The 14,603-nt window shown below is 61.9% G+C and overlaps 3 protein-coding genes across 7 annotated transcripts in view; 1 reads left to right on the forward strand and 2 right to left on the reverse strand.

Annotated features, from left to right (window-relative positions):
• Nucleotides 1-528: 528 nt before the first annotated feature.
• EVA1B (eva-1 homolog B) lies at nucleotides 529-4,151 on the forward strand. Of its 2 annotated transcripts, none has more exons than XM_049821148.1 (3): nucleotides 529-641; nucleotides 2,604-2,720; nucleotides 2,833-4,151. In XM_049821148.1, the coding sequence occupies exons 2-3, from the start codon at nucleotides 2,654-2,656 to the stop codon at nucleotides 3,237-3,239; spliced, it is 474 nt and encodes a 157-aa protein (XP_049677105.1). In that variant the 5' UTR covers nucleotides 529-641; nucleotides 2,604-2,653; the 3' UTR covers nucleotides 3,240-4,151. The 2 variants fall into 2 exon arrangements, with proteins under 2 accessions (XP_049677105.1, XP_049677106.1); XM_049821149.1 differs by having other exon boundaries at nucleotides 537-610; nucleotides 2,601-2,720.
• Nucleotides 4,152-4,694: 543 nt separating this feature from the next.
• SH3D21 (SH3 domain containing 21) lies at nucleotides 4,695-9,712 on the reverse strand. 2 transcript variants are annotated; one of them, XM_049820256.1, is made up of 12 exons: nucleotides 9,500-9,712; nucleotides 8,322-8,397; nucleotides 8,143-8,197; nucleotides 7,897-7,997; nucleotides 7,727-7,825; nucleotides 7,194-7,545; nucleotides 6,029-6,070; nucleotides 5,766-5,877; nucleotides 5,538-5,599; nucleotides 5,156-5,447; nucleotides 4,986-5,049; nucleotides 4,695-4,908 (listed from the first exon to the last, which is right to left on the reverse strand). In XM_049820256.1, the coding sequence occupies exons 2-12, from the start codon at nucleotides 8,352-8,354 to the stop codon at nucleotides 4,870-4,872; spliced, it is 1,251 nt and encodes a 416-aa protein (XP_049676213.1). In that variant the 5' UTR covers nucleotides 8,355-8,397; nucleotides 9,500-9,712; the 3' UTR covers nucleotides 4,695-4,869. The 2 variants fall into 2 exon arrangements, with proteins under 2 accessions (XP_049676213.1, XP_049676212.1); XM_049820255.1 differs by having other exon boundaries at nucleotides 5,156-5,599.
• A 1,325-nt stretch (nucleotides 9,713-11,037) lies between these two features.
• THRAP3 (thyroid hormone receptor associated protein 3) overlaps nucleotides 11,038-14,603 on the reverse strand; it is a 35,608-nt gene continuing 32,042 nt past the window's right edge. Inside the window, exons 12-14 of one of the 3 annotated variants that reach the window (XR_007508463.1) lie at nucleotides 13,808-13,957; nucleotides 12,928-13,141; nucleotides 12,524-12,613 (exon numbers count right to left, since the gene is read on the reverse strand). Coding sequence is in view for 2 of the 3 variants with exons in the window: in XM_049819891.1 (XP_049675848.1) it covers nucleotides 12,392-12,613; nucleotides 13,808-13,957 (372 nt within the window). In the remaining variant the exon portion in view is untranslated. Of the gene's footprint in view, nucleotides 12,614-12,927; nucleotides 13,142-13,807; nucleotides 13,958-14,603 lie in introns of all 3 variants that reach the window. The other 2 variants (XM_049819892.1, XM_049819891.1) reach the window with 2 other exon arrangements.

The raw sequence follows: 14,603 nt of genomic DNA on the forward strand, positions 1-14,603 counted from the left end.
GGGGTCCAGCCCCAAGGTGTCCAGGGCTGATGCAGGTGGGGCAGAGACCCCCTGCCTGCGCCCTCGGCTCTGCCTGGCACCGCTGCCGTGCCGGAGCAGCCCGTGCCGCCGTCAAGCTGCCGGGTGGGCTGCGCCATGGCCTGGGCTGCTCTGTCCTTGCACGGTGCAGCCGGGAGCAGGGCAGGACCCTGCCTGACCCCAAACCTCCCTGGGGCTGGGTGCTGCCCCAGGAGCCCCTACACACCCGTCCCTGCGTAGTTACGGTGCAACACATGGGGGGGCTTCGCCAGGTCGACGCGCAGCCCCGTGAGCCCATGGGGCTGGTCGTGGCCAGGATGAGGTCCGGAGCTGCCGGCCCACAGCCACACTCCCTGCTCCGGGGCGGCTCCGCAGCAGGGCCGAGCCCAGCGTCCCGGGGGAGCGGGACGAACCCCGGCCCCGTGCTTCGTTCGGCGTCGGGACGGGGCTGCCATTGGCTCCGGCGGGGAGCGCTGACCGCCAGCCGCCTCCAAACTATTTCCTGTTGCTGCGGCGTTAATGCTAAACAGACCTTTCTCTCTCTTCCCTCTCTCCAGCCAAAGTGCAGCGGGCTCCGCCGCCGCTCGCCTTCTTGCCCCGCTTCGGGGCAACCCACCACCCTGGTGAGTACCAGCCCCGCTGGCCCCTGGGCACCAGCACAGGGGGCTCAGGGGCCGAAGGGGACCGCGGGGCGGATGGACGGGGCACCCCAAAGGACCCCAGCACCCACCCAGCCCCGACGGCCACGGCGGGATGTGGCGGATCTGCCCCGTCCCCTGGTTGAGATGCTCCGGCGTTGCGCGGGAGGGGGGACCAGCGTGTGGGGACGTGGGGTCTGAGGGCGCGGGGCTCGGTGCGCGGGGATGCGGAGCTCGGGGACGCAGCGGTTGAGGATGCGGGGCTGGGTGCTTGGGGACTCGGAGCTCGGGGACACAGGGCTGAGCGCTCTGGGGCTGTGCCCGCAGGCACAGCCGTATCTCGGGGTGGTCCCGCTCTGGTGTCCCCGGGGGTCCAGGGCAGCCCCGGTTCTGGCGGTGGGGACTCGGTGCCCTCCTGCCCAGCACGCAGCACCCACCAGGGCCCAGCTCCCTCTGCCTGTCCTGGGCTCGCTCACCCCCCGTGCCCGCTACAGCCCCGGACCTCCACCCAGCCACGGCCCACAGCCACGGGTGCCGAGCCCCCTGTGGTCCCGGGGCGAGCCCTGCGGTGCCCTCGCCAGTAGCCCTGCCACCGGCGGGGCTCCAGGGGGGTCCCTGGAGCCCCACGGCGGGGTTCTGCCCCTCCAGCCCCACAGCGGGGCTGTGCAGCTCCCAGCCGGCCCCCTTGCAGGGGCAGGGGCTGGCGGTGGGGCTGATCCGCAAGGGAGGACACCAGGACCCTCCTGGGGGTGTTTTGGGGTGTCCTGCTGCGAGGGGCTGCCCAGCCCCGGGACGTGCAGCAGCCCCGCAGCACTGGACTGTCCGGGGACGGTTCTGCTGATGTGTCACATTTTCTGCATTTCTTTCCTCATTCCTCCCTCCCTGGAGCTGTTTTCTGGGAAATGAGCTCGTCCCCTGCCAGGGCCAGGCACTGCATCGCCTCCCGTCCTGCCCGCTGCCCAGCCCCACGCCTTGGGGGGGCCGCGGCACCCCACAGCTGAGAGGGACCCAGCCCCACACCAGCATCGCTGGGGCAGGGACGGGGTGCCAAGGCTGGTGCTCAGCTTCTTGGGGCCAGGCAGGTCCCTGGGCGGCAGGAGGTAGGTGCTCACCCCCTGCACCCCATCAGGGGCTCGGGCACCCTGTCCCCACGGGGTGTCACGGAGGGAGACGGCACAGGGTGCCCACATCCCCTCCCAGCTCCCCAGGGCAGGTTCCCGTGGGAGCTGCGGCCGGCCCAAGCGAGGCGGCACGAGCGGCTTTTCCTCTTGCAGAAGGACCAGCGCCTGCCCTTCGCTCATCCTGCTCCGGGGGCCGCGGCGGGAGCGCAGGGTCAGCCCCGGCTCAGCGGTGTTCCCCGCTGCCTGCCAACCTGGCGGCCGTTGCACCATGGCCCGGTCCTTGTCCCTGTGCCACGGGGCCCCGTGGCCACCAGCCGAGGCTGGAGCTGGGCTGGGAGCAACACGGAGAGGGGAGCACACGTGTGTGCATGCACGTGCGCCGGCAGCACCAGCTCCCGTGTGTCCCATGGCTCTGCCGGCACGGGCGGCCTTGCAAGGGTGCGCTGGGACCCCGGCCCCGCTCAGCACCGAGCTCAGCCCCATGGCCCGGCCCCGTGTCCCGTGCCCACGACCGGGGCAGGGGATGGAAAGCCTGGCCCTGTGCCGCAGATCCGCTTGACGCAGTGTCCTGGAGGAGCCATATCCGTCCCGGTCCTGCCGGAAGGATGGAGGGGTGGTGGGAGCGGGACGGCTCCAGTTCGGCACTTGTGGGGCTCGGTCCTGGATGGAGCAGCCCAGACCGGGAGTGAGCCCCTGCCCTGGCCGGGGCTCAGCGGGCAGCCCTTGGGGCACGGTCACAGCCAGGCACGGCCCCAAAAAGGGACGGGGGACTCCTGGGGAGGCCCCAGCCCCCAGTAGCGCCTTGCTCAGCCCCTGTGTCCTGCAGATGCCGAGCACGTGCCATCGCGGGAGACGCTGAGCAGGGCCAGGCACAAGATGGAGAGCCGCAGGCGGGATATGGAGCTGCTGAGCAACAGCATGGCCGCGTATGCGCACATCCGAGGTGAGCCAGCCTGGACCTGGCAGGGACATGTCCCGGGGGGGGGACCCTAGGGCCACCGGGGGCCCTGCGGCAAGCACGGGCCAGTCCCTCATCCCCTCCGCTTTCCCCGCAGCCAACCCCGAGAGCTTCGGGCTCTACTTCGTGCTGGGTGTCTGCTTTGGGCTGGTGCTGACCCTGTGCCTGCTGGTGCTGCGCCTCTCCTGCCGGCCCTCCGTGCGCCCCCCACCCCGCCCAAGGGACTTCAGCGAGGACGAGGAGGAGGACGAGGATGAGGACGAGGAAGAGGAGGACACCGTTGACCGTGCAGCATCCGAGTCCCTGCTGCCGGTGACCGAGATCCCGCTGGACAGCCACGGCCCTGGGGACGGGGCGCTGGCCGTCAACGTCTTCGCCTCGGCGGAGGAGCTGGAGCGGGCGCAGCGGCTGGAGGAGCGCGAGCGCATCATCCGCGAGATCTGGCGCAACGGGCAGCCCGACATCCTGGGCACCGGCACCCTTGGCCGTGTCCACTACTACTGAGTCCCGGCACAGGGGCAGATGCCCTGGCACCGTGTCTGGCTCCCGGCCCCGGGAATAGCTCAGCCGACACCGTGACGCCCCCGGGAGCTGCCTAGGACGCGGTCTGGGGACAGGAGGACGGCGGGTGGGGGGCTGCTCACTGCCCCCGGTTTGGAGGAGCTGACCTGGAGCGCCACTGCCAGCCGGACCCCAGTGCCATGGGCCCTCCCCCCCCCCCCAGGACCAGACTCGCCCCCGCCGCTGCGGGACACGAGGCACTTTTTGAGCCATTGGTACGACTGCTGGCACCGGCTGAGCTGCCCTGGGACTCCGCAGAGACAAGGACGAGGACAGGGCAGACCTTGCCGGTCTCGGCCATGGGCGCTGGCCCCCGTCGGCTTGGCGCTGGCACCGCAAGGAGGCCCATCCCCGTGGGTCGCGGTCAGGCTGTACGTCCGTGTAAGCTATGGGGTCCTGCCCCCCCAAAACATGGTGCTGTTATACACTACCTGGAGCCCAGTGTGGCTGGAGGGGGGGAACCCTGCATGCCAAAGGGGGTCCTGCATGCCGGGGCGGCTGCAGCAGCCGACAGAAGCGGTACTGGGGCTGGGGGGGGGTCCGGCCGCGGCTGCCTTCCCAGGCCAATTCCCTCCCCGCTGGCCCCACTAAAATTAGCTGGGTCCTTTCCGGCACCGCTTGGCCCTGACCCAGCACCCTCCCGGCGGGGCCGGGGCGGATGTTTCCCTGCTGGGTTTTCGGGGCGGCGGGTGCTCCCCGGGGATGCGGGCTGCTCCCCGCAGGGCTGGGCCGCATCCTGCCCACGCTCCCTGCACCGGCCCAGCCCCATGGGGTGCGGGGGCCCTGCTGCCCCCTCCCCAGCCCCCTCCCCGACAACTTTATAAAAATAGCTCCTTCCCAGGCCGGTCCCCCGCGCCGCCAGCGCCAGCAGGATCCAGATGTTTTCCAGATGTTCTCCCGGCCCCATGCCAGTGGCTGGAGGCCAGGATGTGCCGGGGCTGGGGCTGGGCTGGGAAACGGTGCGGGGGCTGGAGGATGAGGAGGAGGCGCTGACCCAGCCCTGCTGCGGGCCCTGACTCTGCATCCCAGCCTGGGACAAGGTGCAGGGGGATGGTGGGGGGCACTTGCCCCCCCCCCCCGAACTGGCTGTCACCGTCTGCAGCCCTGGCTGTGACTGCTGGCATGTCCACTGCCAGCACCTGGGGCTGAGCACTGCAGGCTCCTGCCCCGGGCTCTGCATTGAGCCAGCCCTGGTGGGACCCCCCGTGCCAGGGCAGGACCCCCTGTGCCATGGTGGGACCCCCCCTGTGCCCGGCAGGACCAGCCCAGCCCTTCCCAAGCCCATAAGAACGTGGCAGCCCCGGGGCTCTGCCCTCTGCAGCACCCACACAGCCCAGCAGCACTCCGTACCCAAAATATAGTTTATTTGAAACAATGTCTGTACACGCAGGGGCTGTTGCTGCAGAAAGCAGTGCCTGGGCGCAGGGTGGGTGTTTGGGCTCAATCGGTGCAGAACAGGGGGCTGGAGGCAGCGGGGCTGGGGGGCACATGGCACAGCACCGGCACAGCTCCCGCAGCACCATGTGCCACCCCTGGGGCCACAGAGGGGTGGGCACCGCAGCCCCCAGCAGTGCTAGCAGGGCAGCACCTTCCTCACCCGCTCGATCTCCGCCTGTGGGGAAAGGCTGTGAGGGTTGGGGGGGGCGATGGGGACCCCGACACGGGAGCAGCCCCTCGCCAGGGACTCACCTGCAGCGCCTGGCGCTTGGCCCGCTCCTGGCACATCTCCAGCCGCATGTCCTCCAGGTCCCGCCTGCAACACGCCGGGGACGGCTCAGCCGGGACCACACCGGGCAGCGAGCGGGACCCCCGCCACCGCCAGCACCCCAACACCCCCACCCCACCCCGTCCCCACTCACAGGTGCTGGACTCGCATCAGGTCCACGAGGATGTGCAGGGACCGGACCTCAGCCTTCAGGTCCTCCAGGGCCAGCCTCTCCTCCGGCCGCGGTGCCGCTGGCACCTCCGTGCTCCATGGCGGAGCGGGCGCCTGCCCCGCGCCGGGGAGAGGGGCGCAGGCCCCGGCGTGGGGACCCCCCACACTCCCCAGGGCGAGGCTGGGGGGCCGCTGGCCGGGTACCCGGGGGCGCGTGGCAGTGGGGTGGCTCAGCTTGGCCGTGGTGACCGGCACCATGTTGAAGCCGTCGGCGTCTGCCAAAGAGAGAGTATCGGCGCCCGGCGTTGGCGCAGGGCACGGTCCCGCGACGGCTGCAGCGCCCGGTGCCGGCACCCGGCTCCTACCTGGGTCGCCGGCTCTGCCCTGTTCCGTGTCGGCCGAGGCGCAGGGCTGGGGGCCGGCGAGCCTGGGGACGGCAGAGGTGGCAAAAAGTGGCACAGCCGGGCCGTGCTCGGCCCTCCCATGGGGGAGACGCCACTCCGGGGACCAAGCGTGGACACCGGCACGGCCCCGGCGCTGGGGGCATCGCGGCAGCCCCAGATGCCCCGGCACGGCCACGTGCATCATCTTACTTGCTCGCCAGTGTGGGGGCCGGTTTGGCCTTGGCAGGGACGGGGGGAGCAGGAGCCATCCTCTTGCTGGGGGGGAGCTTAGCCGGCTCCATCCTCACCGGTGCTGGCAACTCTGGGGAGAGGAAGCAGGACCAGGGCTGGGGCTGGGATCGGCACAGCCAGCACCGCATGGCACAGCCAGCGCGGCCATGCCCCAGCACCGGGGACATGCACTGGGCATGGGGGTCCTGTCCCCCTCCCGCCTCCCCCAGCCCAGGACTCACCCGGGTGCTCCCCCTCCTCGTCCTTCACTGTCTTACAGGCTGCTGGGGAGCAAAAAGGGGCTCGTCAGGCGCTGGGGGAAGGATCCTCGTTATGGTCCCTCTCCCAGGGACCCTTCGGCTGGGTGGGACAGCCCCCACCCTGCTAGGACGTGGTTTCCAGGGACCACTCCATCCCTGACTCCCACATCCTTGCACCCTGCTCCTGCCAGGGGCACCGGGGGCTCAAGGTTGTGTGTGGGGGACAAGGGGGTGCTGGGGATGAGGCACCCACAGGCAGGACCGGTGGGAGACGGTCCCACGGTGCTCCTGGGCCCACGGTTCCCGCCAGCACAGTCTCCCACGCCTGCCGGGGCCGGCAGCGATGATGCTTGGCAGGACTTGAGCAGCCCCGTGGCGGGCTCTGCCCCACCGCCCCTGGCACCATGTGCCTAGGGCCCTTTCTGCTGGTTTGGGGACAGCCACCCCTCCTGCCAGCCCCACACCCAACCCTGCACCCAGCCCCGCACCCAGCTCCGCTGCGGTCGGCGCTTCCTCTGTGCACGGCAGAGCAAGCGGCTGCAAACCTCCCCCGGAGCTCTAGCACCGCGGCACAGGCAGGATGCCATCCCGCCACCGCCTATGGCACAGCAGCATCCCTCTGCCGCCAAGCCCTGGGGTCCCACCGGGACAGGTCCCCCCAGCAGAGCGGGATACGAGGCATCGGGCCACAGGCATGTGCCCATGGACCACCCTCTCCTCACGGTGGGCCACCCTGTCCCTGTGGCGGGCTAGCAGCCCTGATGCCGCCTGGACCCTGCCACCACCATCACAGCCTTCGCCACGGCAGCCTCGTGGGCACCAAAAATGCCTGTGGTGGGTTTTAGCCACCCAAAGAGACAGCTGCGGCCATGAGGGCTGCAGGGATGAGGACGGGGACGAGGGCGCCCAGTCCCAAGGGTGCGGGGAGCTGCTCTGCGGGTCCTGGGGGCTCCATCACTCCCAGCGGCGCAGAGTTGATGGTGCCCAGAGCTGCCCAGCATCCCACCAGCCCCTGGTCCTCCTCAGCAGCTCCCCCAGCTCCTGTGGCACCGACACAGCCCCGGAGCAGCACGGCCCCACGCAGGTGCTGCCACCGGGATGGTCCCCAGGCGCGGGACCCCCCAGAGCCACGGCCGCTCCATCCTACCTGCTGGTGCGGGGCTGCCCACGAGGCCGTGTGGTGCGATGCCGTGCCAGACTCCCCTGGCTGCCACAGCCCCACACCGCGCACGTGACGCCGGAGGAAATCGGCTCCTCGCTGGGTAGGAAGTTGAAGCAGAGAGCACCTCGGTGCCGGTCCACGCCGCATCCCCGTGCCCCGTGGGGCTCCTCCGGCCCCCTGGCACAGCCGGCCCCCCGGCTGCCCCAACCCACCTTGCACCCGGCCGCGGGGCTGCCCGGCCGTCCTGGCGGGACACCGAAGCCCCCGGGGCCGGATGGCCGCTGGGGCCAGACTCACCGGACTCCGTGTCCCGGGATGGCGTCGTCGCCGGCTTCAACTGTGGGAGAGTGGGGTTGGGTGAGGATGGGGCACCGGAGCGCATCCCGTGCTGGGACTCCGGGCAGGGACACAGCGCGGCCCCACAGACACCAGAGTTTGGCTCTATGGAGCCCACCAGGGTGCAGGATCCAGCCGCACGAGCCCCAGGGCAGGGTGGCTCCAGTGCAGCCCCCACTCACCGTGGGCCCCGGCGCCGGCAGGAGCTCCACGAAGTTGTTGGGGAAGAGCCCTCTCTGGTGCCGGCACTGCCCGTCCCACCAGCCCTCAACCTCTGTCCGCTGCGGGCGAGGGCAGGCGTCAGCTCCGGGGACCAGCCTCGGGGTTGCCCCCGTCCCCGCGCCCCCCTCACCTTGCTGAGGACCTGGACGACATCTCCCCGCCGCAGCGGCAGCTCGTCCGGCAGCTCCGGGGTGTAGTCAAACAGGACCAGGCACAGCTCCGGCTCCCGGTCTGCACGGGAATTGGATGATGGGGCTCGGGGGGGGGGGGGGGGGGGTCTGGCTCCTCCCCAGGCCCCCCCAGCACCCCAAGCCCAAGGGAGCCCCCCCACCTTGGGCACAGCCCTGGCCCACAGCACAGGGAATGGGTGACTCACCCAGCTCTGGCGGCAAGACGGGTGCCAGGCGCTGCGCCGCCGGCCACGGCTCTGCCTGTGGGATGGGAGACCTGCCGGGGCACGAGGGTCCCGGCTCCGAGCCGGGGCCAGAGACAAGCCCAGGCACCTGCCGGCTTGCAGAGCCCTGTGTGTCCCCCACAAACCAACCCCCCACTCACCTTCTCCTCCAGCACTGGGAAGGGCTTGGGCATCTGCTTCAGTGCGGCGTCTCGGCCTCACCGTCGGGGCAGGCAGCTGTGAGAGCGGGGAGGGGGTTCCCAGCTGCGGCTGAGCCCCAAATTCCAGCTCAACCCCCAGGCTGCCCTGTGCCCGCACCCAGCCCTGGCACCCCCTGATGCAGGCGGTGGGCTTGGGGACCCACGGCAGCAGAGCGGCTTGGTGACAAGGGCTGGGGCTGCTGCACAGAGCGGAGAAGTCACGAAACTGCTGCATGGAAGGAAAGGGCTGGGGAGAGGAAGGGACCGGGAGCTGAGGACAAACCCACAGGGCTGCCCTCCTCTTCCTCTGGTACCTCCGGGCTGTGCCGGAGGCTGCCAGCAGGCTTGGGTACAGACAAATCCCCACAAGCAGCCATGCAGGAATCGCCAGGGCTGGGCTGTGCGGGACCGTGGCAGGGTGAGCTCGGTCATGGCCACAGTGATGGGACCAGCCCCCCCCGGCAGAGCCGGCACCCCGGCACACCGGCACAGGGGTGTTCGGTGGCAGCAGTGACACGCAGGAGCCAGGCGTTCAGGGCTGCTGGTGCTGCTGTCGCCTGGCACTGGCACCTGAGGAGACCTGAAGCTGCAGCCGCAGCGTTACAGGGAAAAAAGGAGCACCCGCTCGCCTTGCGTGGGCTCGGTCTCCTCTGGGACGATCCCATCCGATGCACAGGCACTGCTGTGGCCTCTCTCCTGCCCGAACACTGACTCGCACCCTCCTACCACTCACACCTTCGCTACGAGCGATTCACCATCTTCTCCAGCGTCACTGCCAGGAGCTGGAGGGAATTTGTCCCAACTCTCCCACCCGGCAAGCTCGGCAGCCACCAGCCGGGGAAGGCACGTGTGCTCACGGCAGCTCTGAGCTGGTGCGTGGCTTGGGCTATCGCTGTTACATGGTGGATTTAGCAGAAGCAGCCAACTCCAGTTGCCGCAGCAGAGCATGGAGGGAATTCACGGCTCTGTGACCCCTCGCTGCGAGGTGAGAAGAGCCCCCCGAGCTGCCCTGGGGCCAGCAGCAGCCCCAGCCCCCCCCCTTCCCCAAGGACTGTACCCAGAGGCAGCCCACGGTGCGGCACGGCCGTACCCAGCACCAGCACTGAGCTCTTGGCACCACGGGCATGGTGCATCCCTACCTGAGCTGCACGTGCAGGCAGCAGCCGAAATCTGCCGACGCGGGCGCAGCCGGCGCAGGCTGCCAATCCAGGGAGCGAAGCACTAAGGCAGGCGTCACACCCGGACCTGGACAACAGCTAGAAGCCACCCGGGTCTCGCTGTGTGTCTGTCACCTTCGGACTGGAAAGGGAAGTGAAACCTAAACCACAGAGGGGCCAAAACCCACAAACCGCAAGCACAAGGGGCTGATGTGGCCACGCTGCCGAAGTCCCCCTGCAGAGTGCAGCAGCCAGAAGGATCCGTAGTGGCCCCAGGGCTCCCTGGCTCGTCCCGGCTGACAGCACCAATATTCCTTTAGACCAAATGCATTTGACACATCAATGCTGAACCACAGCACAGGGCGGCAGAGAAGGCTGATGGGGGAGCGGTTTCTGCTGGGGAGCGGGAAGCGTGCTCTCCCTGCTCTCCCCTGGGTTTGGCCGCTCAGGCTGAGGAGCTGGGAACACTGGGCACCCTTTGTCTCAAGTTGGCTCGAGGGCTCAAGTTCAAGCGTGAAGGGAAACACGAACCGTTAAGCCACATTACTGTCTCAACTGCTGTTAGCCAACACTGTTAACCAACACCAGCCAGGAATGCTTCTCTGCAGTGCAGGCAGACACCGAAATCCATCACGAAGGCTGCACAGCCAGCAGCCCCTGTAGATGTCAGACAGCAAGGAGCAATCTTCCTTTGAGGCAGCAGCAATGGAAAAGCATTTACTGCCCGGCCCCAGCAAATGCAATGACCAGCTTGCTTGCCTGCACTTGACAAGCACTGGGGTTTAATGGCATAAAGCCGGGCTGCCTAGAGCCAGGATCTTCAGTGAGGAGTTCAGTTTTAGAGCATGGATGGAGCTGGTCTTCCTCTTGGTGGGTGACACAATCCCTCCCAGCAGCAGGGCTGGGGAATGTGGCCTGTGGCTGCATCACCCCTCTTCCCCCCATGCAGTTACTGCCAACACCAAGGGGCTAAAAGGTCTATCAGCTGCTATCAGTTAGTTGCTAAAAGCAATGAACTCAATCACTTCAGGCTAACGGTGAAACAAATACTGCGTTCTTGTACCTGCAGTAACTCAATAAAACTCCACCGTGGCAGTGCTTGCCCCTGGCCAGCTCCTGGAGGGGCAACTGCAGGACTCTGCTCCTGCATGCCCTTGTGTTGCGAGGGCTATTTTCCTACTTGCTTCCAAGAGCAGCATTGCCCACCTGGAAAGCCATATAAAAAAGGAACCTCTCACGCATGACACCCCACGAGGAGCTGCTTGCAACTGCTGCTATTTAACAGTGGGGGCAACCCCACAGGTACCAGGTTGAGCTTCCTCGTTGGTGAGTGCTGTCTGGTCCAACCTCTCTGCCAGGACCATCGTGTGTGTAAACCTTCCCTTCTCAGCAACTCTTCTGCAGCTCTGCACCAGGGCTGGCCACGGGCGTTTGGTTCTTTCAGCCTCACCAATTAATTCAGAAGGCAAGCGTCTGGCGACAGAAGGAGCCCCCGACTCAGAACACAAAACAAAGCTGAGTTACACCTACTACTTATTTTATTGTATTTTATTTGCATAAACAAACTTCAGGGCTTTGCTAAACAGGAACTGTTCAAGTCAAAACAAACCAAACTCTAGTTGGTGTGTGTGGGGAAACAGCACAGCAATCCTGGGGAAGGGAAGGCAGAGATGGAGAGGAGAGGGAGAGCGGTGTCTTTACAGCACGTGCACACTCAGCGTCGGTGCATGGACATGCCTCTCCTGCCAAGAAGGCTCACTGACTCAGCCAGAGAACTATTTGCAAACTTCTTCAGAATATTTTTAAGTAGAAGATAAAAAGAAATACATCATAACGGCCGTCCTTAACCAGCACAGGAGGGATTTGCCTTTTGTTTTTATAAAAAGATTAATAAAAAATATTGAAAAATTCTCATCTCCTTTTATATTTTTAACCTAGTAGAATTCTGAAGTGTCTTAGAAAACTATGTTACCTTGGAAAGAGCACTCAAGTTCACAACCAGCTGCAAAGAGGATACACAAAATGCCTACAAGCAGTTTGGGACTCCAGCACACACCAGGCCTAACAGTGTACACAAACAGTGGTGAAAAGTAGGGTGTAATTATTTTTGTTTGTTTTTTTGTTTTTTTTTTTTTTAAACCATGCTAATTTTGTTAACTTTCAACATAAAAGGAAAACAACCATTTTTAAAAGGCTCTAAACTCAACTGTTACATAAAAAAAAGGTTTTTTTAAAAAAAATCATAGCAGTTTGGTCCCAACAAGTTAACATTTAGATGTTTATTCACATGCTTCATTGTTTTCTTATTTATAAGAACCAAGAATTGTTTCCAAAATTATCATTTAATTGATGTTACTACATACGTAAAGGCCTAAAATAAGTAGAGTATGAATTTAAAAAATTGAATACACAATAAGGGAGAAAAATTTGAACTGGCGAGTTAATCCCAACCTTTACTATTTCAAATTATAAAAGAGAAACAAAAATGTCAAAACTACCGGGTTAAGATGGGCACAAACCAAAATCCACATTGTCTTCAAAGCCTGTTACCAAAAAAATAACCGACCATTCAATAAGGTCACAGATGAGAGAAAATCTAGGATCTCACCCGGTACTTGACCTTATTCAGTCCAGAAGGTAAGTCTTTGGGAAGATATACTCCACGAGTGGATCCAAGCATAAATGATTTATCAGTTCTAGTCCACACTTAGGGAGGCTGAACTCTGGAAATGCAGTTAACTTCGGGATTGTTTCAGAGCTCCTCTCCGGGGCTCTGCTCAGCACTTCAGGATCGCCCTGACAATCTCCAGCACTAGCATCGTGCTGAACCCCTTCCCTCCTGCCAGGGCTCTCGGAAACACACAGACATTGCGGCTATTCAGCCGTTGTCTGTAAAGTGTCCTTTTCCTCTCTATTTTCTGTTCCGCTTTCGTCATCTTCAATTTCTCCTTCTTCTCCACTGAATTTGTCATGAGCCCACTTGGGGCTGGTGCTTGACTTTCGGAACATGAAGCGACCTCTTCCTCGGGGGAAAGCACCCCGACCACGGCCTCTGTTCACCCACTTGTCTGCACCTTCACCCTCCCGGTCATCGTGCTGTACAGGAGGAAGCCAACAACATCAGTTGAAACAGACTGACTACTCACAATATAAAAGCTGGAAAACTCTGGCTTGTGATACGCAGCCCTGTGGCACAAACCACACTGCCATGTTTGTGCCACAGTGAATACTGCCATCTAAAGAGAAATACTAGCTTGTTTTGGGGAAGAAAATCAGCAGATGAAGGCAGGAATGCACAATCCCTACACAGGCCCTTTGTGCATGGCAACCTGTCCTTGCGGCCAGGAACCTCTGTATAGAATATTTAGGGGTGGGCAGGGGACAGGTGTCTAGGCCTGGAGTACCATTACCGGTTCTGCAGCTCCGCTATTTAGATATTCTTTACACATTTCCCCTTTTATTTTCTTGCCAATCAAACCACTTCGGCAGCTTCGGTCCTTATTGCTGGTACTCAGGTTGTTTAATAACACATGCTGCTTTCAGGAATGCTTTCCATGAGCTAAGGCAGATGCAGGTGGTACGAGCTGCCACGGACCATGTCACTGGGCTCAGATTGATCCATTTCTGTATGTAAAGTAGAGTGTAGAGACTGAATACCCCCAAAAATTACAATTCTGCCTTCAACCAGATCAGGAAAAAAAATCCAGTTTAAAAAAAAAAAAAAAATCAAAAAAACCCAAGGCTTTCTTTTTTGAGGTATAAACCTGAAATACTGCATTATTTAATGAGAAGACTAGGGATCGCAACTACCCCAAATCAGGCAGAGAAAAAATGAGTTGGTGTCTGTCTAAAACTACCCCTCTTTCAAAGAACACAGTCACACAGAATTCTCTTAGATTAATGCCTGTTAGTATGGCAGACTGCTATCACCAGAAAGAAAAACAAACAGTAACAACCCATCCAGGAAACTGGATGTTTTATGGGGATAGAAGAACCAAGAAATGCAGGCCATCTGCAACACAGACTAATAGATTTAAGCTGTGTTTTCCACGTGTGTGTGAAACACGTGCTCTTTAACTGGCTTTTAAGATCTCACTTAGTGGCAAACCACTCTACAATGAACAGAGACAAGTTCTCTTTAGTCATGAGCCAGAAGCTTCTTGCGAAGAAGTATCACATGAAGCCTTAACCCAGTGGATTAGATAGTTTAATGACAGTTGGTGCTTCCACCTCTGAAAGACCAGATATACCTGGAGTGTACATATGTGTTCCAATACTTAAGACACATACCAAGTAGTATTTCTTGCTCTTAGGTGTGTACTCTGGATCCCATTCCTCATCCCTGTTTCGCTTCTGAAAGTCGTTGTTGCCACCACTGTTGCTGTTATTGTTGCCTGAAAAGTTGCCTCTGCCCCATCCTCTCCCTCTTGCTCTGAACTGCTGCACCAGTAAAACATAGAAGAAAAATAAAATGGTTGCAGTGGCAGTGCCCTCCCACCCCCAGACAGCTTCCAAGGCATCCAAGAGATACAACATCACTTCTCTAACTATCCAAGAACACCTTTAACCTATCATTGAAGTAAGAGCTCAGTACATTTTAGGGTTTTCTAGCTCATCTGATCACATGGTGCATCACAGTTTCTATAAAGCTGTTTAAGACCATGTAGAGGCATTTCCAGAGCACTCAAGAGAAAGCGTCTGAGAAATACAATATGCACATAAGGCATCCATGTTACTAAGGCATAAGAATTGCAAGCAATAAGCATGGTTATGACCAGGTGAGTCACTTCGGTAGCCTAACCCAAACTGACTGATGCACATTATGCTGCCCATCGGGGTCGCTCAGCAACTACTAAAGCACAAAAGCTTCCAGGGTTGATTCCGCTCCATACATCTTGAGTCCAACTGCCCAGACTATATTCTCAGCACCCTGGTTTGAGCTCCACACCTGGAGCGATCATATTCTGGCTCATCATCCACAACCAGACAATGTCTTTGGGGTTTCTCCTTTACGGTATGCTTTAACTGTGAAAGAGTAATACACAACAGCCACTTTTGGACCACTTTGGGAATTGATACTTGGGGC

Source organism: Accipiter gentilis, chromosome 17 (genome assembly GCF_929443795.1).
Source record: "Accipiter gentilis chromosome 17, bAccGen1.1, whole genome shotgun sequence".
Taxonomy (NCBI): Eukaryota; Metazoa; Chordata; class Aves; order Accipitriformes; family Accipitridae; genus Astur; species Astur gentilis.